This window comes from Lissotriton vulgaris, chromosome 4_1, assembly GCF_964263255.1.
Source record: "Lissotriton vulgaris chromosome 4_1, aLisVul1.2, whole genome shotgun sequence".
NCBI lineage: Eukaryota > Metazoa > Chordata > Amphibia > Caudata > Salamandridae > Lissotriton > Lissotriton vulgaris.
In genome coordinates, this window is record NC_141691.1 from 1,468,232,446 (window position 1) to 1,468,256,974 (window position 24,529).

Below are 24,529 nucleotides of genomic sequence, written 5' to 3' on the forward strand. Positions count from 1 at the left end.
CTGATATTATTTCTGTATTTAGAAATTGTCCCCAGAGCACAAAAGGGGACTGCAAAGGCCTACAGTACTCCCAGGACATTTCCATAATACGCCTGTCTCTGTATAATCAAGGGATCTGTCCTGCCTCTATTGCCCTTTTGTAAATTAAAGGTGGACAGCGTTTTGTATATTTGAACAACATTTGTGAGACTATCATATATTTTGCGAGGAAGGAGTCCATGTGAAAATCACGCGCGAGTCGAGTACAAAAAACCCTCACTATGCCAGGTGCAGCAAGATACCAGATCCAACATATGCCCATCTAGTTTCTTAAGTCTCGAAGTGAACCCTTGCAAGTGCAGCACATGCCACTACTGCACACACACTGGTTTCATAGGCTACGAAAGGCATATTCTGCTCTACCAAGAGAAAGTTAAGCCACGATAGTAAATAAATAATAAAATTACTCGTCGAACCTATAAACGCAGCCTTTTGACGGAGACCCCCCTCGAGGGTTCACCCTGCTTCTATGAAGCGTCTGGTGAGGTGAGTTGAGCAGTCCAGCCTGCTCAAGCACTGTGCCCCCAGAGGAGCCCGGGGAGGTCCGCCCCGGTGCACCCCTGCACAGGAGGGAAAGGTCTCGGTGCATTCCCTCATGCACCGTCATCGACGGGGCGCGAGGAAGGCAGCCAGCCGCAGCGAGAGACGCTCCGACCCCTGCACCAGCGAACAAAGACGGCTCCCCTTTCATCCTGCAGAGACAGGTAAGAGCAGCCGGCGCTCTGGAGCAGAGCAGGCGCTGGGGCGGAGGGACGGGCAACGGGGAGGACGGGAGTGCAACCGAGGGCTCCTGATTGGCGCGGCATCTGCCAGCAGGGCTCGGGAGGAATGTGAAACCGAATCATCCACGAGTTAAAGATAGACACTGGGCACAGGCGGCGGCACCGCGCGCCGGGCTCCGAGCTCAGCCCACAGCACCCAGGACCCTGCGGCCGCACCCAGGGGCGCGAGACTCCTCAGGGTGCGCGTGACGTTTCTCTTCAGCCTGGATTTACCGCGGCGCGCGAGTGGCACAGGAGACCATGGTACACGCTGCGGGGTAAGTGGAGGCTGCCGCCTGTGCAAGGTGCACGCGCTTGGTCCTTTTACTGCAAGCAGGACAGTAGGGTTTTCATATGAAGAGGTGGTGCAAACTTCTATATCCTTGGCGAATTTTTTGAAAAAACAGTTTGCAAGGAATCTTTCATTTCACCTGTTTAAAGGGCACGTTGTACAAAATGATTTGCCTGTTTTGCCACCTGCTGGAAAGCCGGTGCTAAAAAGAAGGGGTTGGGCATACATTATTTTCTGTCAGGAAGGTTGTCATTTATACATTTGATGTTATTGGAAGTTGTACAGCTTTCACTACGATTAGCATGGCGGACTACTGATAAAGGAGCAGTGTGTGAGAAGTGTGCTCTGTATTGTGAAGATATCAGGCTGTTATCCAGGTAGAGTCGCTCAACTGTTTGCTTTCCGGTACTCGCAGTCCTGTATTAATAACGGGGAGCTCAAACTACAGGTGCCAGAACTCACAAACCGAGAACTGGAATGGTCCAATATTGCTCCAGTTATGGGAAATGTGCAAATATGTATCGCTACTTTCTTTTCCATTTTGTTAATTTATTCGTCGTAGACACTGCTCATTGTTTTTAACTTGTAACCCTTTTTTTCCCGTTTACCTTTCATTCCGTCCTCTGACATTCGCGTCGCCCCTCTTCCTGCTTTTAAGCAACGCTTAACTCCCAGGCAGGGCTGCCTTTGATGGTGTTTTAGGAATTGTTTGAATGAGAATCACGGAAAGAAAGCAGTGTAATCCCCCACACCTGCCTGCGCGCGAGCGAGAGATCGCGCAGTGGATAAGGCTGCCTGTGAGGTGGTGGTGGTGGTGGTCTGTTTGCGGTTGGTATGTGGTGCCCGCATTCCGCCGAAAGACGCGCCTTCCTGTGAAGTCAGGGGAGGGCAGAGGCTCGCCTCCCACCTGCAGCGGGGCATACCGTCCAGGGGGTGTAGTGCCTCGGAGGAGCGGTGACATATCCGCGAGGGGTGCAGGGCTCCGAGCGCGCGCGCCGCCTCCTCGAGGTCCGCTGTCCTCGCGGTGACACGCACCCTCACAGGGCGCCTCTGACGAATGTGTCATTTTACTAACAATGGCTCGGCTGCAAACAGGGCGCGCTAAGAAGGTAAATATTGAGCTCTTGCAGGCAGACCCAGCCCACCCCTCGTGTGTATTTTGAACGCAGGGCTCAGCAGTGCACCCCAACACCCCCCTCCCCTCTCTCCATCCAGGGACCGACACTCAAACTGCCCTGCGGTTTCGCCCGCACGCCGGCTGGAACAGAAGGCCGAGGTGGCGTGTGGTGCATCGTGTTCTGCATGAGTAGGTCGAGTGACATTATGTGCGGGGTCAAAAGGTGAAATTCAGTTGCTCGGTGCGTGCTGACGGCTGAGGCGTGGACGGGCCGCGTGTTAACGACGCAAAACTCTCACGGGGGTGCGAGTTGCGCCATTTCAAAGAGCTGGGAAGCTGTGCGCGCCTTTATTCGGGCTCTGGGACATGCATTTCCAAGGGATGTGTATGTGAGAGATCCGTAGTTAATATCATACATAGGTAGCAACGCCGAAGACCGGGAATGAATGTTTGGATGTAGGCATCGGGTGTATGGAACTCCAGCAGGGTCTTAGATTCTGGCACATGGCTGCTTGGCTTGTTTCTCGTCGGGCAATATGTCTTCTTGCTTGAAGGGCGCTCTTACCTCTTCACATCACCACAGGGCTACCCCTCTGACCTCATTGAGTCAAGGTACTCGCAGGCTGTAGCTCCAGAGTTGGCTTTCAGTTGTTCTGGGGTCAGCTTTATACTGTTCGTCTGCAGGCCTGTGACCTGTCCTTCTTAATGCACAGCTCAAACTTCCATCTATGGCAGAGTTTTACAACTCGCTCTCCGCCAAACACCTCTGCGCCCTGTTCCAGTGCTACTATTGAAAATGCTACCTCTGAGTAATTGAAAATGAAAACCTTTCTAAGACATATAATCTTATAGCAAAGTGAATGACGACCTCTGTTCCCTGCACAGGTGCCTTATGGTTTGCGATTGTCACAGCCAATGGTAAACTGAATTTTTTTGCATAAGGCTAAAGTAGACAGTATTATTTTCAGTAAGAATGCTTTATGTGCATGGAATATTGGATACAAATAATGAGAACAATATCACAGGTGGGGGAGGTGTCACTTTTACCAGAGCCCAGAAGATGCTTGCTGAATTTCTGGGAGCCAAATGATCTTAATCAACCTATGCAGGACTGGGCCACTCTTGGGTTAACGGTAGCAAAGCGTAACATTGCACAGCAACGGGGGGCGGCGGGGGTACCAAAACTGACCGCATGGTGCATGGGCATGGATCTGGCAATGATTGCAGAACAGACCAAGATCTGGGGGGAATCTGGAATGAGTTCAGGGGTAATATATGTGAAGCGCCGAGAATTCTGGTAGATGAGAGTTCAAATGAAGATTTCTAGAAGGGATGAGGCGTGGGATAGACGGGGTATTGGAAGTATTCGTGGTATAATGTACACTGTTATAATACAGTACTGGGAATGTATAATGCTGGAATCGTTAATGAAGTATGATTACCATCTGGAAGAAATATATCTTCTTAATGCTGATTATAATAAAAAGTTTTTTTTTTTAAATGCCTTATGTGTGCCAAATGTGCAGACCTGTCCGCTGGTCTGAACATCTATCTACTGAGGAAAATGCCCATTCTTACTCAAAACTTGCTTGGGTTTATCGATAGGTTTCTGCTGATATGCTTTGAGGCAGGAGGCTCTGGTTTATAACTGCTTGCAGTATAATGAACTTGCTGCCCCATCAACTACAAGTGAAACATTCTACAATTAAATACATTTTTGATGTTGATTTTTTAAGAGAAATAACCCAGTAGTACTTTAATTCTTGAAGTTTTTAGAACATTAACTGAAGATGAAATCTGCAGGACTACAAAAGGTTGCGCATTCTGTAGTCTGCATTATATTTTTTGCTCAGCTCAATTAAAGGATTCAGCAGTAGTAATAGATTTGGTAGAAATGGGAATCTCCACTAACACGACAGTAAGTTTGGATTCTATTAAAGATTCTGAGGCAAATATTATGGCTGGTCTTTCCTACTGGAGTTTCTAGCAGCAAAGAAATACACTATACATAACATGGATGGAAGACAGACTCATTACTATATGTTGAAACTTAGATCAGCTGTCTATTGTACCGGTGACTTCCCAGCCAAGCCACTAATCATTTGCCATCCTTAAGTATAACCATCTGTGCAGAGACACTTTATTTGATAATGTGCAAATGACAGATATTTGCAGAAACTCAATTTCCAAACATTATACACTATTTAGTTATTATCAGTAAAACCACATCAGTGGGAAATGTTGTGGTCATTTCAATGGAGAATCTGCTGTTTACAAATAAATATGCTACCACTTCATGCTTCACGTGTGTATGTATTAAAAGTGATAGGTGTTAAGCATGATTTGAGAAACATTCCTGCTCCGGCCCCGATCAAAATGCATTTAATGAGTTAAGAGGCAAATCGGCAAGCATTTGTATCCTATATGTGGCTAGATTTGTATTCTATATGGAGCAAACGTTTAGTCTATTAAATCAAACTAAAATGTTTATTATACAGCAAACATGCTGAACTTACATATTTGATGGTGCTTTCATATGTGATAAAGAAGAACATTAATTAAAATATTTGCCCAGGATCACATAATTTTTACACCAGTTTATGGGTCTGGGGCATTATATTTAGGTCCAGTAGATTATTTAAGTCACTATAGTTACATAAAAAAAAAAATCGAGGCCTGAACCAACCAGCAGTTCTAAGCAACTTATATGAACTTAGATTTCTTCTAGCTATCACTTTTGTCCTGTGAGAACCTGTACGCATCTTGCTCTCCAGCCTATCTTGCTGGCATCTGATTCTAACAGGATATCTGGGCCTGTCCAAAAATGGATTTTCTGTTCCTGGCCTCCATCTCGGAGAGCCACCAATCCACTCTGGGACGAGAAGCCCCAGAGAGTATGGCTGGCTACAACTGTGCCATGCATAGTTCTAAACAGGCCTTGCATATGTCAACATTGCAGCTCTCATGTTGTTTTCTAATATGCTGCTATGAGATGTACTGCCACTTTCTGTACCACCTGCACAACAAAATTGTAAAGTCTTTTCTAGCCACTGCATAAAATGCATGAGTGATGGCTTTACAACCAAGGTTGGCATGGAAAGTAGTCGAGGTAGAGAGAGTAGATGCGGGGCCTCCTTTTAAATGTCTAATTGGCCTGGGACGCCTGGGTTACTAGCTGACAGGGATCATGCTGAGGTTACTCATCACCATGACCTGAGCAAGTCTGATCTAATTACTGGGCCATTAACTAAACACTGTGCCTTCACACACCGGTTCTCTGCAGAGGGAACACCGCAGTCCGGGAGCACGTCTCTGGTTTTGATACCTTTGCAACATGACCTATCCAGCCTTATCAGCAACGTGCCCCGCAAGCTTTGCCTTTTAGCTCCCGCAAAAATATATTTCTGCACTTGGAAGATTATAGGATCTTGTACCCAACTTTCCTCACTTTTCCTCTTCTGCTTTTGACCATTTGACATGACTTTGCTCCTCAGCACTTCCAGGCAGCAAGGTGGAGTTCTAGGATTCACCTCTTTGATGCAGGCCTGTTGTCTGCAAACTGACCTCTGTATTATGATATGATATCTATGCAGAAAGCCCATTAAAGTATAAAGCGCATGCCACTCTTCGCTGGACTTGCTTGGAGTGCTGTGTTGCACTGTAGAACCAAGACTTCAAATAGCAAGTTATTATTATCACCAAGATAGTTCCGCTCATAGAGTGTGGTACCACTACCACGCACGCCTCCCGCATACATGGGAAGCTACTTGACGGAGGAGTCCTGTGCCATTGTATTGCATTTCTTTATCCATTTTCCTTTAACAATACAAATATACAAGTAGTACCATACAGATACAGGATATTTGGCAAGGAGCTGTAGTACAGAAGGCCCTTGAGGAGTAAAGGAAACATTCAAGAAATAAAACCCTATCTAGAGTAACAATATTGGAGCATAGTCACACATCATTACATAGATTCAATGTAGTTCCAGGGATACCCTCAACAGACGGAAAATACCTCTTTCACTAAATCTGACAATTGCCATGAGTCAACCCATTCACAGTGTGGGGGTTCCAGGAGACAGGTAAGCAGTCCAGACTGCTCCCACATTACCATTCACCAGGGTTACACCAGTCATCCTGCACCATTCATAAGGCGGACCTCCGGGTTAAATTTGTTTGAACAAGTACATCATTTTCAATCCAAAGTCTCGGTGCCTGTCTCAATATAAGGAGACTCTTACACAAATGTGGAGGAAGAGCCAATAAGCGAAGTGTCAGCGTGCAACACCCGAACAGGTGTTGATTGCATTGGTAAAAGCTGGATATTTTCAGAATGGCAAACCATGGTTTTACCAGAGCTAGAGCACAAAGAAGATGGATATCATTCGCAAACACAGAACAAAATCTACGCTAGCCATCAACTAGCCTATTCAGTGTCCCGTTTTGGTGAACTAGATTATGTAGCAGGGCACCGGAGTTTCTTTGATTCAAATTGCTTCTGCCTAACATTATAAGATCACACAACGGGGAAGCTAATGCTCATTTTAACATTGAACACGGAAAAATAAACGAGAGCAGACAATCTATTTATTTTGGGGTTTTGCAAATTAATCATTGCCACTAACCACAGCCTTGGAGCTCTGGAACCATGGAAAAATTATAACGGAGCACTGCTCATTTCAGCTGGGAATCCTGTTTGTATCTTGACTGCAAAGCACATGGGCAATTGGCATTCTGCTGAATTTACTCCACCTGAGCTCTGCGCCACTCGTCAAAATAGATTCCTAAGCCTGAATTATGAAGAAATATTTAAGTGAGCATTATATTTTATATATGGATATTTATATTGTGCAAACCTCACTGTGAAGCAATAGAGCACTTTACATTAGAACTGGAGTTCAAGGTCTAGAGCAAGCTAGACCTCTGTAGAGGCGGGAGACGTCCCTTCATGTTGTCCACTTGGAGTGATGAGTCAAAGTTGTTGCTTTTGGGTGAGGTGTCTTTTTTTGAAGATGATATTATTATTATTATTATTGTGGTATTTATTTAGAGCGGACCTCCCACCCTCGGGAGTGGAGCCCTTCACAAAAAACAGCAAGTTACATAGAAGAAGCTACTAACATAGAGAGGAACAGCCAGAGGAAAAGAGGCGTCTAACTCACCATAGAAGGCGACTTATTCCAACATAACGGAATATCATGGAAGCACTGCAAGTTCACAAATTGCAAGACAAAATTTGTCATTTATGGAATATTGTGCCCTTGCAATAGATTGTACATCGGCAAGACAAGCCAAGAAGTGCGACAAAGGATCAGCCAGCACAAATCGAGAATAAAAAAAGCTGTTCTTACAGCACCACTTGTGCAACATTGGATAGATCATGAACATACAGAAAATGACTTAAAATGGACAGTGATCTCAAAGGGTGAACCAGACCAGAGAGGTGGTGACCTTGAGGCCAAATTATCCATACGTGAAGCGACACTCATTTTAAAGTACAACTCTGCAGTCACTGGATTGAATGAGATGTCCGAATTATATCATTTGTAAATGAATTACTGTCCACCACACTACACCCAACTATGATGAATTATACATTCAGGTCTGAAACCCTTGTACCATCCATCACAATTTTCTACAATAACAACGCCCTGCAAAAAAAACCGTTTTCATTTTCATCGCGATCTATGAGACTCACTACTGAAGATTAACCTAGATTGTGTCATCTCTCTGATTTAATATCGACATTTACATATCTAACTCCTCTCTTCTGGTCCGGATGTGTCATTAAAACATAATCATAACGAAACAAACCAACAACACATTGCCTATTTTCCCGAGTGAAACTACAAACCCCAGAAGCACCTCTTTTGTTGCACTTTTTATGACGCACCCGTCGCGTCTCCCTACGCGACGGCTGATTCAGACACGCCAAATGCGAGAGGGGAGCGACTAAGTCCGAGTTCTGGTAAGTCGTCAGCCACCCTTTTACATCCGAGGCACGTACCGTTGTTAATAAGCAGATCTGTCCTACTCGCAGTAAGCTGACCAGTACAGTTACCGTTTCGTTTTTTCGCAGGGCAATTCAATTGTGTTTGATACAGGAGAATAGAAGCATAAGTGCACGACACCGACCGATTCCACCTTGAAGGTAGGAGTCTTAGTAAAACTCTTCGCGTGGCACATCATTTTGGTTTGCCAGAAATATAGTAAGCAGTTTAGTATGGTTACCTTTCGTTTTGCCTTTCCACTCTGCAGGGCACTTTAATTGTGAATTAAAAGGAACAGACATAGGCATCAGTGCACGACTCCTACCGGTTCCACCGCGAAGGTAGGAGCCTTGTATTAATATATATTCTTTTCCTGACCTGAAAAGAATAAATGTTTATAATTTTTGTTGAGTGTCTGGAGACGACTGCTTGATGAGACACCACTGACAGTTGATTCTTCGCCCACAGCTTAGAATCTTCCCAGCATTGTTATGGATAATGAAAAAGAGTTTTCCCTAGAAGACAAGGTATTGTCCTTTGTTTTTACTGATCCGAAGACAAGTAGAAGGTCAGCTTATTTTCCAATTTAGTAAGACAAAGTCTTTTTTGTGTTTTGTCATTACAGGACTAATGCCTGTTAGGTCCTGAGGAGAACCCCCAAATTGAAGGGGCTTCGAAACGCGTCTACCTGTTCTGTTGTGTTTTTTGGATTTGTTTCATGATTCACCGGCCAATCTTTGTAAATGAATGTTGTTGTATATAGAGAAACCTATATATTGTTTAGATGGCCCATTGCATCATAGAATTAATAGTGATGCCAATATAATATTAGTGCCCCACCATTCTTCGAATAAATTAGCCGTTCGTCTTTTGGTTGGGATACCATTTTTCCAAAAAAACAGCCTAAAAGTACTAGTTCTAGTGATATTAGGAATCTTTCCTTTTCTTTTTTGTTCACTGCACATTATATGTTCTGATTTTTGTTGTTGTTAGTACACTGATTTTTGTGAGTTTTGATTGTGGTATGAAAGTTTGGTACAGAATAAATGAAGAGTGAGAGTGTACAAACTGCACCCACTTATGTGTTATTTGTCCTCACTTGTGCGTTTCACATTTCCTAGAATTTTAAATTAGATACTACTCCCCTTCCCGATATTCAAAAAAACTTCTAAAATATCAAAAACTTTGTGAAATTTTCTACATCCTTAAAAGAATAAAAATAAAAAAGATCTAACTTTGATCACACTGTGTATGGTGGTTATGCTTCAATTGTTTCATATCATTGGGCATTGTAAGTTTGTTTATTTATCTGTGCAGTATTGGCAATTGTTCTGTTTACATGATATGTGGCGCAGCCTTACTGCGTTTTGAGCCAAACCCTGTCGTTGTTACTTAATGCCGTGTGATTTCGGCTCCTCACCCTGTAACCGTGTGAAGGGAGCCGTTGGCTTTCTGTGCTGCACTTTTTTCTGTGCTGCCAACTTCCAACCCTAAACAAGTCTGCAGCGGGCTCCATATGTGTGCCTCATTTCCGAACCTTAAGACTGGTAACAATTTATAATTTGATTTGATTATTAAAATTATAAAACGCAACGAATGCCCGGGGGCATCTTGGCACTAAGGACTTGGCTGGACTTATGTAAGAGGAATGTGCTGAAGCATGTCTTATAGATCGGTTAGAAATAACCATGTTTTGAGTGATTTCCTGAAAAGTCTGAGTGGCATGCTGTTTTTGATAGTCAGTGGCAGGAGGTTCCATATTTTCGCAGTTCCTAGCAAGAAACTCCTACCTCCCCAACGTGCCTGTCTGTACCTGGGGATTTGCAGCAGTTTTAGCTAAGCAGATCTCAAGTTCCTGGTATAAAGCAGTAAAATTCTAGTATCCCAGGCTGACAAATTAAAACATCTCATTATGCTAGGCTGGCGATCTAATGCAGTTTAAGAAGTAGCTTGTTCAAGAGTACTAGGCTGATTGCTGTTGCAGTTTGATTTCCTTGAGCGATGTCAATGGAATCCTCTACTAACACAGAGGTAGCTGGAACTTACCAACCAATAGTATGGTTCTAGTGTACTTGCCTTATTAGCTGCACATACTGATGCTCGATGCTGTATCTGCAAGCAGGCCTCACACTGTGGCACCCCACTGCCTCACATTGTACGCTGCAGGATACTGGTCTGAGAAACTGTGTTAAAGCCTTCTGTCTCTTCGCACTTGGAGAATCAGACCACCAGAGCTTTACTAATCAGCTTAACACTCTTCTTAGAAAAGGAAGATCTGTGCATTAATTTGTGCTTTTAGCACCAGTTGACGCTGTGTCAAAATATAGCAGTTGATCTAACTTAAGGATCCCTAGAGCCAACTCTTTTAGCCATTTCCTTACAAGGTTTGACAGATGTGCAAAATGCATGGTATCCTGTAGTACATATGCTTTTTTTAAATGTATTTTTTTAGAGGTTTATATAGCGTGAACTAGACCTGAGACATCGGGTGCCAGAGCGATTTACATGAGCACCGGTTTTGTTACAGATGGACAATTCAAATTTTGTAGTTAGGCACGGGGAGATTGTGATTTGCCCAGACTCATAGGATGTGGAGCGTCATTCTTCGAGGTCGACCGCTGGAGCCGTATGGTTACATCCTCTCCACTATTGGCTATACAGCATATACCCAGGGAAAGTAGACTATCAATATTTCCAGGTCACCTGGGCTTTTAGGTGTTCCTCAACGTGATGGAGGAGTCATGACAGGTATCTGTCTTCTGGTTACAGAAGCTATATGTTGGAGTATTACAGCACCCACAGGCTTGCGGTAAATACTGAAGAATGAGTTGGTGGCCTTCATCTTTGAGAACCCAGCATGCATCAGCATTTAGTAAATCTGAGCTGTGCATTTCAAAGTCTGTGTGCTCAAGTGATCTTTTATGTTTAAGCTGTGATGAACGCTAACTTACCACCTACAACTTTTCTGAAATATAGAGTCTACTTGTAAATCCAGGCAGTTGTAATTCCTAAGCATATCTACTCTTATTGGCTGTTTCTTCAACCGTCTTGAACCGTTGCGGTCTCTAACGCCATTAGAGTTCATTATTTGGCCAACTTTGTCAAATACCATGTTCTGACCAAGCTGTTTAGCGGTTTGCCGTGAAGAAGTCTGTGGTTTACTCTGCATAAGATGAAATACCTGTTGGCTAAAATCTATGTCGAACTGTGTCATAAAAAAATAAAGAAGAAGAATTTGGTGGCAACTACTGGCGTGGACTGTTCTGATTATTTTGGACTTCATTACTCATGATATTAATTCTTTTTGTTTGATTATGCATGGGCTTTTGTCTGCACACGTGGTGATGGTGGATGGCCCTTACCTATATCCTTGAGCATTCTGATTTAGTTACAGTTTCTTTTCGCAATTCAGCGCATTCCATACCCAGCTATCCTCTTTCCATATTGTACTTACTTACCTTTCCCGAATATCCAGGTTTGCATCAACATATGCACTGGAAAATTCTCATACCACAGGAACAATTCTTTCTTTCAGTAAATACGGTCATACAGTAAGAAACAAGTAGTAGCCCCCAAGCACAATGTTATCCAAACATTTTGATTTTGGGGAGGGCAATTCTTTGTACCTTTGTTGAGGACTAGTCTTAACTCTTGTGGGCAAAATGTTGAGCACTTGAGTTGCAAGGACAGAGCTTTGTGCAGAAAGTACAGACACTGATCAGTCCACAAGGAATCAAGGCAGATCATAACCAGAGCTGTTTCTTCCTTTTACCCTCTACAAGAGAAATCTCATTTCCAAGACCCATACATATCAACTCTATAGGACGTGAAGGAACATATTGATGTAAAGGGTAGATTTTTCTCCAGCATTTGCTGCAGGATTTCCTTCTTCTTAAGGACACTTTTGAAATCAATTGTTCTTTTCTTGGCTATTCTTCCATATTTATTTTACTTGGTTTTATCAGTGAACCATGCGTTGCCTTGTACAGCCTGATGAGGTACTCTTAAATTGACTCCATCATTCCTCCACACATCAACAATTTGAATAATATTCTTCTGAGCCACTGATATCACACCTTAAGTGTTGGTCCAAAAAACTGTTTTAGGTGCAACCCTTTTTCCTACTGATAATTGATTAATAAATAATTATTTCCATGTTCCTTCAGCTAATCAGTAGTTAATTTCTTCACAGTTATAAATAAAAATGAGCACTGATATTTTAAATGTAATTCTAGAATGGGTGAGAGTTTTATAGATTTTCTTCAATGTAACTGATTAATTGACTTGACTGATATATCTAGATTTACAGTTCACTGCACACGAGTCCAGGTGCAAAGTGGTAATGCAAATGGTGTCTTCCTAACACCTCAGTGACCGATCTTGTAAGCTTTACCCGTAGTATGCCCAGGTCAGGTTATCCATAGCAAGCTAACCATGCCGTACCTCGATTCTTCAATCTTTTTGCAAACCAGAGAGATGCCATATTCTAGAATGGAAACGATGAAACTCTGTCGAGATGAATAGCTCAGTAGTCCACGTTGGTTTTATTTAACGTACAATAGTGTGATCCGATGAGCTTGTGAGCTTTAATGCTTATGCTTTTTATCCTAATAAAGAACTAGTCACAGAGAGAAAATGAACACCAGGAATAGATCAAAAATCGAGCTTTTAGAATTATGATTGCCAAGAGGAACATAGCACAAAAGTGGGGTGGGGCGGAGGTACCATCGATTTGCAGCGTGGGGCAGGGACATGGATGAGGCCATGATAGCCGAAAGGGCGGTATTTAGTAGTAGAAGATGCCCTAAAAAATGGACTGAAATCTGGGGAACATGGAATGCGTACAGGGGGGATATTTGGGATCCACCGACAGATAGAGAGGATGATGACTCAGATTCGGATGAAGGATGAGAAGCTGTGGGTGGCAGGACGGGGTTTGATTTTAAATGCTGAAAGCTGGCAAAACTGTGCCCTTGTGATAATTGTTGAACTGTGTGGTAATGAAGTGTGGTGCTATGCTGCTTTCTTATGTAAAAGACTGCTTCATTTTGTTGGAACAATGAAAATGAATAAAAAGTAAAAAAAAAAAAAATCGAGCTTTTAGATCCTGCGTTGGCGGAGATTGGATGAGTGGATGTTTGGGGGCCAGGCATGTGTGAATAACAGTGCCTTCAATTTTGGATTAAAGGAGGACTATTCAAAAGTCTTGACATGGTGGGTGAAAAGATTCTGCTACCCTTGGCAGGTTTCTAGAGACTTCTGGTGTTTGTAGAGCTCAAATGATTGTTTTTGGATGAGTGGCGAGGGGCATGATACAGATTGGGTAGTACCTGTTGGGAAAACACTAAAAGAAAGGTCTACCTTTCGAATCTCAAACCCGTGTTGATTCCTGCAAACTTGGATTGGGACTTCAGGTCATAGATTTTTATTGAACTGTTTGAATCTTGCCTGTCTTATTCTTGATTGACAATAATGTAATGTATATTTACTTTCAGCACATGCTATAAGCATGTGCCTAGGGATGTGGTCCCCTTCACGGAAGCTGAAAGTTATTCTATTTGGCACTTGGTGGAGTGACAACAGATATCAGAGAGAACATAATTTGACTATTTTCTATTTCTATTTAAAAATATTTATACAGCGCACGTACACCAGCGGTTTCATGGCGCTAGACTGACAGAGAGCTAAACATGGGGGGAGAAGCTGGGGGAGTTAGTTAAGAAATTTTGCAAAAAGATGTGCCTTGAGCTGTTTCCGGAACAGTAGGTACGAGGTAGAGGCTCTGAACTCCAAAGGCAGTGAGTTCCAGAAGATCGGGGCGAGGGTCGCGAACTTAGAGCCTCCCCATTTCTTCCTCCGGAACCGTGGGACCGTGAGAAGTGATAGGGTAGAGGACCGCAGTTCCCTAGTGGGAACATAGGGAATAATTTCAGATGAAATGAAAGCCGGGGCCGTGCCCAGTCGAGCCTGAAAAGTGATAGAGGCAAGCTTGAACTGGACACGGGCACAGACCGGGAGCCAGTGTAGGGATTTCAGAAGGGGAGTGACATGATGGGACTTAGGGAGTTTAAACACCAGGCGCGCCGCCTGGTTTTGGATCTGCTGCAACCGCCGAAGACTATATGCAGGAATACCTGCATATAGGGCGTTGCCGTAATCCAGGCGGGACACGACCATGGCAAGGGTAATCAGTTTAAGTGCATCAAATGAAAAAAAACGGGACACCTTGCGTATGGTACGCAGTGCCAGAAAGGAAGAGGAAACCACAGAGCTGACCTGGGAGTGAAGGGTGAGTTGGGAGTTAAGCTTGATGCCAAGAGTTTTTACTGAGGTCGAGGGGGCAGGCGGGGGACCAAGGGAAGGGGGCCAAAAGAAGGGGGACCAGGGGCTGGATGAACCACCCGTCAACACCAGCTCTGTTTTGTCTGGGTTGAGTTTGAGATGATTGTGGTTCATCCAGTCCCGGATGTGGATCATGATGGTTTGAAAGTTGAGAGCAGAGTCAGGGGAAGAGGAGAGGTTAAAGACAAGCTGGAGGTCGTCCGCATAATTAAATACGGCGACCTCCATTTGTTGCAGTGAAAAAATAAGAGGGGAAATGTATAGGTTGAATAGGAGGGGGGAAAGGGAGGAGCCTTGGGGAACCCCGCACTGAACATTACGGAAGTCCGCAGTGAAGTCACCCAGGCGGACAGCCTGGGTGCGGTCCCTCAGGAAGGAGGACAGCCAGACCAGAGCCGTACCCCCGATCCCCGCCGCCCTGACACGGGAGAGCAGGATGGAATGATCCACCGTGTCAAAAGCGGCTGAGAGATCGAGGAGGACTAAGGCCTGAGGTTGATTGGTGTCCATACCCTCCCTGAGGTTGTCAAGGACCGAAAGTACTACGGACTCCGTAGAGTGTGCGGGGCGAAACCCAGCCTGGCGGGGGGCAAGGACCCCGTTCTTCTCCACGAAAGAGCTCAAGGCAGAAGTAACATGGCGCTCGAGAACTTTCGCCAGAAACGGCAGGAGAGAGATGGGACGGAAATTGGCTGGAACTGAGGGATCAGCGCCCGGTTTTTTCAATATGGGGACGATGACGGCAGATTTAAGTGATTCAGGTACCACGCCCTGAGAGAGAGAACTATTAAGAGCGTGGAGAGGGGGGTCAGGACAGCTAAGGAAGATGTGACGAAGAATATGGGCCGGGCAGGGATCCAGAGGGGAACCAGATTTGACAAGTGGGATTATGGCAGTCAGAGATTCTTGAGTAAGAGGTGGAAAGGCAGTGAGATGTGCCTTGGGGGGAGGGCACTGTGGGTCCACAAAGGAAGGGGAAGGAGCGGGGATATTGGCTTTGATAATAGCAATTTTTTGGATAAAGAAGTGATTGAGGGAGTGACAGAGATCCAGAGAAGGGGTAGGTTTGAGGGAGGTTCTGTCCGAGAATGCCAAATTATGGATAATCGAAAAGATTTCCTTCGATTTGTTTTCAGCTGCGAGTATTTTGGAGGAAAAGTAGATGGTTTTCGCCTCCAAGATGTTTTTTTTGTAGAGAGCCAAGATGTTGATGAACTCTAGTCGCAAAAGTGGGCAATAATTTTTCCTCCAGGCTCGCTCCGCGCGGCGGACCGCTAGTTTAGTGGTTTTAAGATCTTGGTTGAACCACTTATTGGCATCCTTCTCTCGTTTGGTAGAGACCCGCTTCAGGGGGGCAACAGAGTCACTACCTGTAGAGAGCCATTGACCGATGGCTGTGATCTGGGAGTGAGTAGGCAGGTTTTCCAGAGAGGGAAGGGAAGTGGCAAGTGAGGAAACTAGACTATCCGGGTCCACTCGGCCCCATGCTCGCACCCAGATGTTTTTTGGGAGTGAGGGTTTGACCTGGGGGTGGATGGGGAGAGAAAAAGAAATCAAATGATGGTCAGACCAAGTGCAGGGCAAGACAGAAGGGGACTCTACTGGGCAATTAAGAGACCAAATCTGGCCAAGTGTATGACCCTTGATGTGGGTTGGAGAGTGAATATGAGAAATGAAATTAAGAGAGTGAAGAGTTTCTGAAAATTCTTTGGAAGATGAACATTCCGCTGGGTCAGAGGGCCAAAAATTAAAATCACCCAAGAGCAAAATGGAAGAATTGTTAACTGTAGCTGTAGCTAAGACTTCTAGAAAGTCCGTGAGAAATGATAGCGGGGATTGAGGGGGACGATAGATGAGTATGCAGGTAAGTGAGGGTGAGATGGAAGTGGTACGGATGGCTAGATACTCCGTAGTAGCAATATCTGGTAGGGATAAGGTTTGGAATGGGAGGTCGGTTCGAGCAATGACCGCCACCCCGCCCCCGGCTCTGCCATTTAAGCGATCAGCGCGGATCGCGTAATATGGCGTTGGAAGTGTAGCCAAGAGGCCAGGGAGGGAGTCATCGCAGAACCATGTTTCCGTTAGGAATAGCAAGTCGGGGGCCTGAAGATCCAGTAGAACAGAGAGCTCATGGGCATGAGCTACTGCAGACCTAGTATTTAAATAGATAGCCGTAAGGGTTCTGGGGGCAACAGGAGTGATGCTACCTCTAGAAGGAGGAGAAGGGGTAGGTTGGGGGAAAGGGATAATCGAAGAGGCAGAAGGGGATAGGCCAAGAGACAAAATGCGAGAATGAGTTGAGGCAGGTAGTGGCCAAGGGCCCTGGAGGCAACGAAGTTGGGGAGAGGAATAGCTGGTATGGCGGGCAGAGTGGCATGCCCCTAGCCCCGGCCGGTCGCGGACGAGCGCAGACCCCTACTAATGTCTCCCTACTAATGTCAAGCATATGCAAGCCTACCTGTTACCTGGCGCTAAGTGAGCAGTAGAAAAGCAGAGTTATGGCCAAAATATTTATTTTTGCAGCTGCAAGCAATGACAAAGTGGTGCTTCCTAATAGCGAAAGTATTCTGCTCAGTGTCTGACAGGACCTAGCAATTCCCATTCCTAGGCTGCAAAGGCGAGAGGAGTGCAGGGTAGGGTGTAACGGCTTATTGACTGAGTATTTCTCTTTGGGCTAGGGTAAAGGAACGAATTTGAGAATTCCCACTGTGGGATAGTTGTAAATTCCGTCAAATGTGTTAGCTATTGGAAGCAAATACGGGCTTTGAGGCCCTGAATGTGAAACATGTTCACTGGCAACTATCTCTTAATCTGCACAGTTGCTGGAAAAGTGACTGTAAGGACACGTTAATAACTATGAATTTCCTAAAAAGGTTGTAATTCTTTATTACAGCATCTCGTAAATGGAGGTAGAAGTTATAAGGGTAAAGCAGACATTGACAGAAAATACATTTTAGTTTATAGAAACAAAGGAGAATATTTACAAGGCCCTAACGCCACCAAAGCGTCAATTCTGACGCTCCGGTTGAGTTGCTTCATACCCCATATTTACATGGTGGCGTTAAGCCACTTAAAATGGCTTATCGCCACCTTGTAAATATACCCCATTCCGCAGCAGTCTGCTGCTGCAAAGTTGCAGGAAATGGGAGTTGCAGTAGGCGTTCCACTATAACACCCATTGCTTTTTGACGCTGAGCCTTATTTACAAGGATGGGGCGACGCAAAAACTAAGGCCAGGTATAACCTGGTCTTAGGATGGCGATGCGAAGAGAAATGATAACTTTCTCATTCTATTTTGCACTTTCTACATGTGCTGCATCCTGCGGCACATATAGAAACAGCACATCACCTTTAAAGATTGTTTATGTGCAGGAAGGTGTCCCTTCCTGCACATAAACATTCGCCCCTGCTGTGCAGGCACCCTTGCAAAATGGTGCCTGCTCTTGCGCTAGGCAGCTTTTTTTAGCTCCAGCGCTATGGGAAATGCAGGGGTGCGCCATATTTTTGTAAATATGGTGCATCCCTGCTTTTTATAAAAATGGCAGAGCGTGGCGGTACCAATTTTGAAATAACACGGCGCTCCAACATTTTATTGTAAATGTCCGCAAAGTCCCTCCATCATATGGTTTTGCTTCTCGTTCTCACGCACATTATGGGATTTTGGGGTACTCCTAGATGTGGGTTGGAGCAGGGAGTAGGAACTTTGCACATTCACTCTCATCTTGCAGAATGGAACAAGGACAGACCTTCCTGGGCCTGAGCGAAATATAAATTAGCAAGGGTGAAATTTGCCGACTTTTGCATTACATGATTTTTTCTAATTTTGAACACATGACAGTGGTTTGCTCAGAAAATGTCTTGCAACGAGACATTTGCGTTTGTACCACTCTCCTACCTGGTTACTCATGCGAACAGTCACACTAGAAAGCGGCAATCCACATTTTCCAATAAAAGCATAATTTTGCAGTGGCGGAGGAGCGTCGCCCCACTGCCCTTAGAGCAGTGAAAAAGGGAAAAATTAAATAATAATAACAAAGAGGTTATTAATGTATTTTTTGTTGCTGCAGGGCTGGATACGGGCGTGGCTGGTGCTCAGGTAGGAGGAGTGGACTGTGCACATAAAGTGCGCATGACAACTTGACCGGTCATGTGCAATTTGCATATACCCACCAGGCTATAATGGACAGCCTGGTAGAGAATATGCACAGGCTACCTGTCCCCATCTGAGCACCCTATCCACGGCGCTCAGACCAATGGCTTAGAGGAGCAAATCACAACGCTATATTGCAGCATTGTGATTGGCTTTGGGGAGCCTGGGTGCTTCCTCGTTCCTAGACTGCGAAAGAGAGATGCAGCGGGTAACCGGAGGTACGTTTTTAAAAAAAGATATAATTTTCAGTCCATCCGCTGCCCCTGTTCCCTACCAGTTGCCACTGGAATTTTGCACAATTTCACAAAATGTTCATAAGATTTCACTAAATTTAACAAAAAAACATTATGCAAACTTGCACACCTCGGACCTACACCTGCCTGTCTGGACCTCCCTCGAATGTGGGCAGTTGTTTCTTTTGGATGTCCTGCCAGGTTAATGAAAATCTGTACAGGATGCCTCCTCAATGTGACATGGAGAAGGGATAGAGGACTGTGCACGGGTCTGTGGGTTAGTGTGTTCATTCCAGGGCAGTTTTGTGAAATAACAAAAAAAATAATGAATATGTTGCCTTTTCCTCTGTGAGTTTATTGGCACTGCATCGGCTAGTGCGAAATAACTAGTTTTCAAAGTTTATATAATGGCAGTACAGACGTTTCTTTCTTTGCTCTTTTGTAAGTGCAACCTAAGACCTTTCTGCAGTGAAATGTCTCCCTTTGTTGTGGTATTAGAATTGGCTTTAGCAAGCAGTCCTGTCATCGAGGATCTAAGTTTTCTTTTTAATCCTTTAATACTTTTTAAGAAGCAAATCTACAGCCATGCATACATTCTCTCTTAAAGTTGTACATACAAAGTGGGAATATTGCCTTTTGTTACCGCTTTTGGTGGTGAAGTATATTGCAATAAAAAAGGCTAGAGTTTTGCTGCTAGATATTTGAAAAGTTGCCCTTAAAGTTGTAAATCCATTTACTGTGTAACATTACCTTACTTTATTGTAATACTACATAGTACTGAATCCAATTTATTGAAAAGGGAGTGGTCACTTCAAGGTATGGTTTCTGTAAAAGTTGTAAATGCTCACAAACATGTCAACCCCCCCTTTTCCATCTCTGGCAATGGCCGGATTTTTCCCAAACAAACCTCGGTGGGGTGTAGAAGAAGAGGTTAGTGCTTCCTTTTTACCAGGAGGAATTCTACTACACGTACAATTCCGCCTGGGGAAAATGCTGCAAAACAATAATTTTACATTGCTTTCCCAGTACAGGCCTTTAAACCTTTGATTGGAATAGGTTTCCAGGCATATCCTTGGAAAGCTTTCTAAATAAAAAGAAAACATAAAAGGACATATAAGTAGAAAAGGAAATCTTCCAATGTATTTTAATACTTCTTTTTATTTTACTCGGGTCCATAGATATAAAGTTTATACAATTCCAGGCGCGAGGCCCTTCATCCATTATATTGATACTCCTCTATCCTGCAGCATAGCTAGCAAAACAAAACAAACACCAGTTTTGAGGGCAGTTTTAAGTATTGCAACTACTGTTATATCTACACGGAGCTGTATTGTTGTGCTACCAGGTTCGATGGCAGCAGGGGCGTAAAACAGGCCCCTGCAATCTCTGGTGTGTGTGTGTTGGGGGGAGGGGTGGGAAGCCCTTCAGGGGGCCACATTCAGCCGAAAGCAAATAAATATCTGTATGATATGGGTGAGTCAATTGCCCCTTTTCGCATTATTCAGAGAGGCCTAATCATTTTGCGTTGCGCCACTGGCTTCATGACAGCTGTTCAGACCTTGTTGACATAGCCATGCCAGATGCAAGAAAGCCAGCACTAGATGGATCCAGTCGCGTGCAACACATCTCTTACCATGTATGAATGAGTTCTGTGCAGTTTGTTTAAAGCAGAAGACATGCTGCATGTCTGAGTGTGTGGAGGAGATAAAATTCCTGATTATTATTAAACTTTGACAACTTGACGATTTCCAAATGTTTTCCTTAAACCAGAAGTTTGACAACCCAGCAAAAAGTAGGTTTTGTAGAACTAGCCTATAAAATCAAATTTTTAAGGGGAGCCCTCTAAAAAGCACCTCCACAGAATCCTTGCTTTACCCAAAATTGTTCCCACAAGTGATGGCATTTTGATACATTTACAAACGTAGTCACTGTTGCAAAACGTTGTCAGCATAATTGTAACTATGCACACCCCTATGCACACCCCTACACTAGCTGGCTGTTTGGATGGGGTATAGAGTAATTACAGTTGCATTCATAGCGTGTCTTGTTGGTTTTACTTTTGAGATAGTTCTGTATTTTCTGGGCATCTGTTTTGCTTGTGATATGATCAGAACGGTTAAAATACTAACGATGGGCGCTAATTCATAACTTGATGATCTCAGATGTTGAGGCCATAATTTGAGGTCGTTGTCTATAGACCGCTTCCAGTCAACCTGTGTGTTATTGGTACACTTCTGTAATTGTACATATATGTTGTTGAGTTGGAAAAATAGAGGAAAGTGAATATGTGGAAGAGAAGAAGAGAGCGAGAAGTTCTCAAACACCAACCCGGTCCTGCTTCCACAAAGAGTAGGGAGAATCTGCAGAACATTTCTCTGTCCCTGCCGGTTTCCTGGACTGCAGTTGCATTCCTCTGCTAAACATGCCAGAGGTTGAAACTGATATAAAACATTTTGCTGCCTTTTCCTTGCAGACTCGTAGACAGTAACTTGGCTGCCTCAGTGGTCGCTCGAGCCTGGATTGCTAGTTATAACGGGAGTTTCTTCAACAATTCCAAGTTCTTCCCAGCTTCATCTTGCAGGAAGTTCACAGCTCACCCTGGGGGAGTTTATTTTCTGTCATTCTTTAGATTGCATTGAAAGGAACATAGTATCTCCCCCTTCAGATAGATTCATGGGCACACTCAGTGCACCCAGAGGTAGAGCAGTCTTTAAAAACAGGTGGGTATGCAAGATATTTAGCTTCATAATGAGGCTCTGAAGAAATGTGCTGGCTTTATTGTGGTAAAAAGTAATTAAATGTCCTTTCAAAATACCCAAGCTTCGCCATTTCGGAATGAACTAGAAAATCTGAGAAGCCAATGTGACTTGTTGAGGTAAATTGTTTCAGAGTGAACCCAGTGCATTTTGTTTTGGGAGCGTAGAATGGATAGATTGGCTCTGATTGGCAAACAGAGCACTAGAGAACTCTTAATGGGTTTTTGTCTGGCCAAGCTGTGGTTTCATGTTGAACAGATAGCCGCATGTTTTGAATGAACACTTCACACCGCCCTGTGATGTCTCAGAATAGTTCATGCCATCATGCAACTGTTGGATATTGTATGATATTTAATTAAGATTTGTTTCTCAGGAGATTTCTTTTTAAAGATCTGTTTATTGGCATTTTATCAAAACAATGATAACATCATTTCTAAATAATAAAGCCCAACGAACAGAAAAGAAAAAAACCTACAACTCCGCTACCCGAATATCCTTCTACACATACCCTGTAGTCTAATCAAATCCTTTGAATTAAGTTTCTCAACTGTGGCGAGTTGCCTTATGATCAACTTCTAGCGAATATTGTGGTCATTTATAAGGACGGTAAGCCGCGTCTGGAGTGTTCGTCGTATCGTCCGATTTCCCTTTTGAATGTAGAGCCTAAAGTGCTGGCCAAACTGCTTGCCTCCCGTCCAGTGAAGGTTATCACGACGCTGGTGCATCCGGACCAATCCGGTTTTATGCCACGTCGGAACACTGCCCTTAATCTCCGCCGGCTCCACGGAGTGGTGGCGTGTGCCTCCCGCATCCATGAACCGGCGGTGTTGTTGTCCCTAGCTACCACTATGGCTTTTGATCAAGTGGAGTGGCCGTACCTCTTTGCGGTCCTGGAGAAGTTGGGGTTTGGCCCCGAATTTATTGGTTAGGTTCGCCTTCTCTACTCAGCCCCCTTGTCTCGTGTGGTCGTAAACAACCATAGGTCCCGCAACTTTTCACTTGGAAGGGGAACTCGTCAGGGTTGCCCTCTCTCACCACTCTTGTTCGCCCTTGCCCTGGAACCGGTTCCGGCCTGGGTACAATGGGACCATTCGAATAGAGGACTGCATTGGACGTCGGAATGGGAGGTTAGATTTCGTTATATGCTGATGACATCCTGTTGTATTTGACCTCCCCTCACAGTTCCTTGGTGGGTTTTATGGATGTCCTTGCTATATTCAGGAGGCACTCTGACTTTGCTATCAACTGGGCGAAGTCGGTCCTCTTTGTGTTAAGTGGCGAACCGCCCAGAGTGCCAGTGAATTGCCCGGTGAAGCTGGAGTTGGTTAGTTTTCGTTATTTGGGGATTCAGACAACGAAGGACCCCAGGGTGCTATTTAGATTTAATTTATTGCCCCCATTGGCCAGACTGCGTGGTGATGTCGCAAGGTGGAAAGCATTACCACTTTCCTTGGTGGGCAATCCTCTTTAAGATGTTGGCTCTCCCACGCTTTTTGTACGCTCTGCAGAATTCCTTCGACCCCGTACCTCCATCGTATTTTAACGAGATCGAATCTTTGCAGCGCGGCCTTCTGTGGAAGGGGAGGCCGCGTATTGCATTGTCAAAACTGATGTTGCCCTGGTATGACGGGGGCATTGGTCTGCCTAATATCAGGAAATACTATTGGGCGTCCCAGTTGGCTCCTATTAATCATGCAATTTATGGCTCGCCGGTAGACCCGGGCTGTGCGATGGACTGTGGCCAAGTGCCCGGGGGAGAGTATACTAGAGTGTTGTATGCGAAGAATGGTCGCTTCCCTTTGGTGGGTCCTCCATCGACGGTGACGAGGTTATGGCACGAGGCTAACAGGGCCCTTAAATGGGCGGGGCGAATAACGCTGGCTGCGCCATTGTGGAGCTCGAAGATGTTGGGAACTCTGTGGAAAACGAAAGGGTTTGACCGTTGGGAGTTGATTGGAATTTCACAGGTTTGAGATGTTTGGGGTAAGGATAGGGTGTTGACATTTGAGGAGTTGCAGGCCAAGTACCAGCTGCATGATACTGAACGGTTTAGATACCTTCAGGTTAGTCATGCTTTACGTGCTGTAATCCCTAGGGGCGAGACACCTCCGGTTGCCTCTCCGCTGGAGAACCGACTGTTGGATGGTTATTTGCCTACCAAAGCAATATCGTTGACCTACAGAAAACTCATTAATCATACTGAGGTTCCCCTGGTGCGGCTTAGGGAACGGTGGGTGGCGGATGGATTAGTTCTGGATGAGGAAGATTGGAGGAAGGCGGTGTCATCCCCTAGAGTAGTGGCGGTCCCAATGAGACTTCGTTTGGTCCAACTCAGGATTCTGCACCGTTCCTACACCACGGGCCCTGGATTGTTGAGGATGGGGTTGGCCGTGTCTGCAGATTGTCGAAGAGGGTGTGGAATGCCAGGAACGTTCCTTCATATTCTGTGGGAGTGTAAGAAGGTCCGTGATTTTTGGACGAGGATACATTTGAAGATGAGTGAAGTTTGGGGTGTGCGGATTGAGTTGGAGGTGCGTCGTTGTCTGCTGAATGTTTGGGAGCCCTCCGGCCTCTTGAGTCACGGCAAACTCTGGGTCACTCTTGCCTGTGCGATAGCCAAACGTAATATTGCACAACTCTGGGGTGCTGTTCCGGCGCCTCGGGTTGGGAAGTGGATGGAGGACCTCGACTGGTGTATGTTCCGGGAGAGGTCTATGTATGTGTTAAGGGGGCGACCCTGCAAGTGGGGTAAGGTCTGGGGAGTTTGGAACGCTTATCGTGGGGACTACTCACCCTTACACCCCCCTCACTCTCACACCCCCTCACCCTCTCACCCCTCACCCTCAC

At 44.9% G+C, this 24,529-nt stretch overlaps 1 protein-coding gene across 17 annotated transcripts in view; it reads left to right on the forward strand.

Annotated features, from left to right (window-relative positions):
* Window positions 1-764: 764 nt before the first annotated feature.
* DTNA (dystrobrevin alpha) overlaps window positions 765-24,529 on the forward strand; it is a 693,791-nt gene continuing 670,026 nt past the window's right edge. For all 17 annotated transcript variants that reach the window (XM_086965704.1, XM_086965706.1, XM_086965705.1 and 14 more), the window contains exon 1: window positions 765-1,078. In XM_086965704.1, coding sequence (XP_086821830.1) covers window positions 1,062-1,078 — 17 coding nt within the window. In that variant the 5' untranslated portion in view covers window positions 765-1,061. The remainder of the gene's footprint in view (window positions 1,079-24,529) is intronic.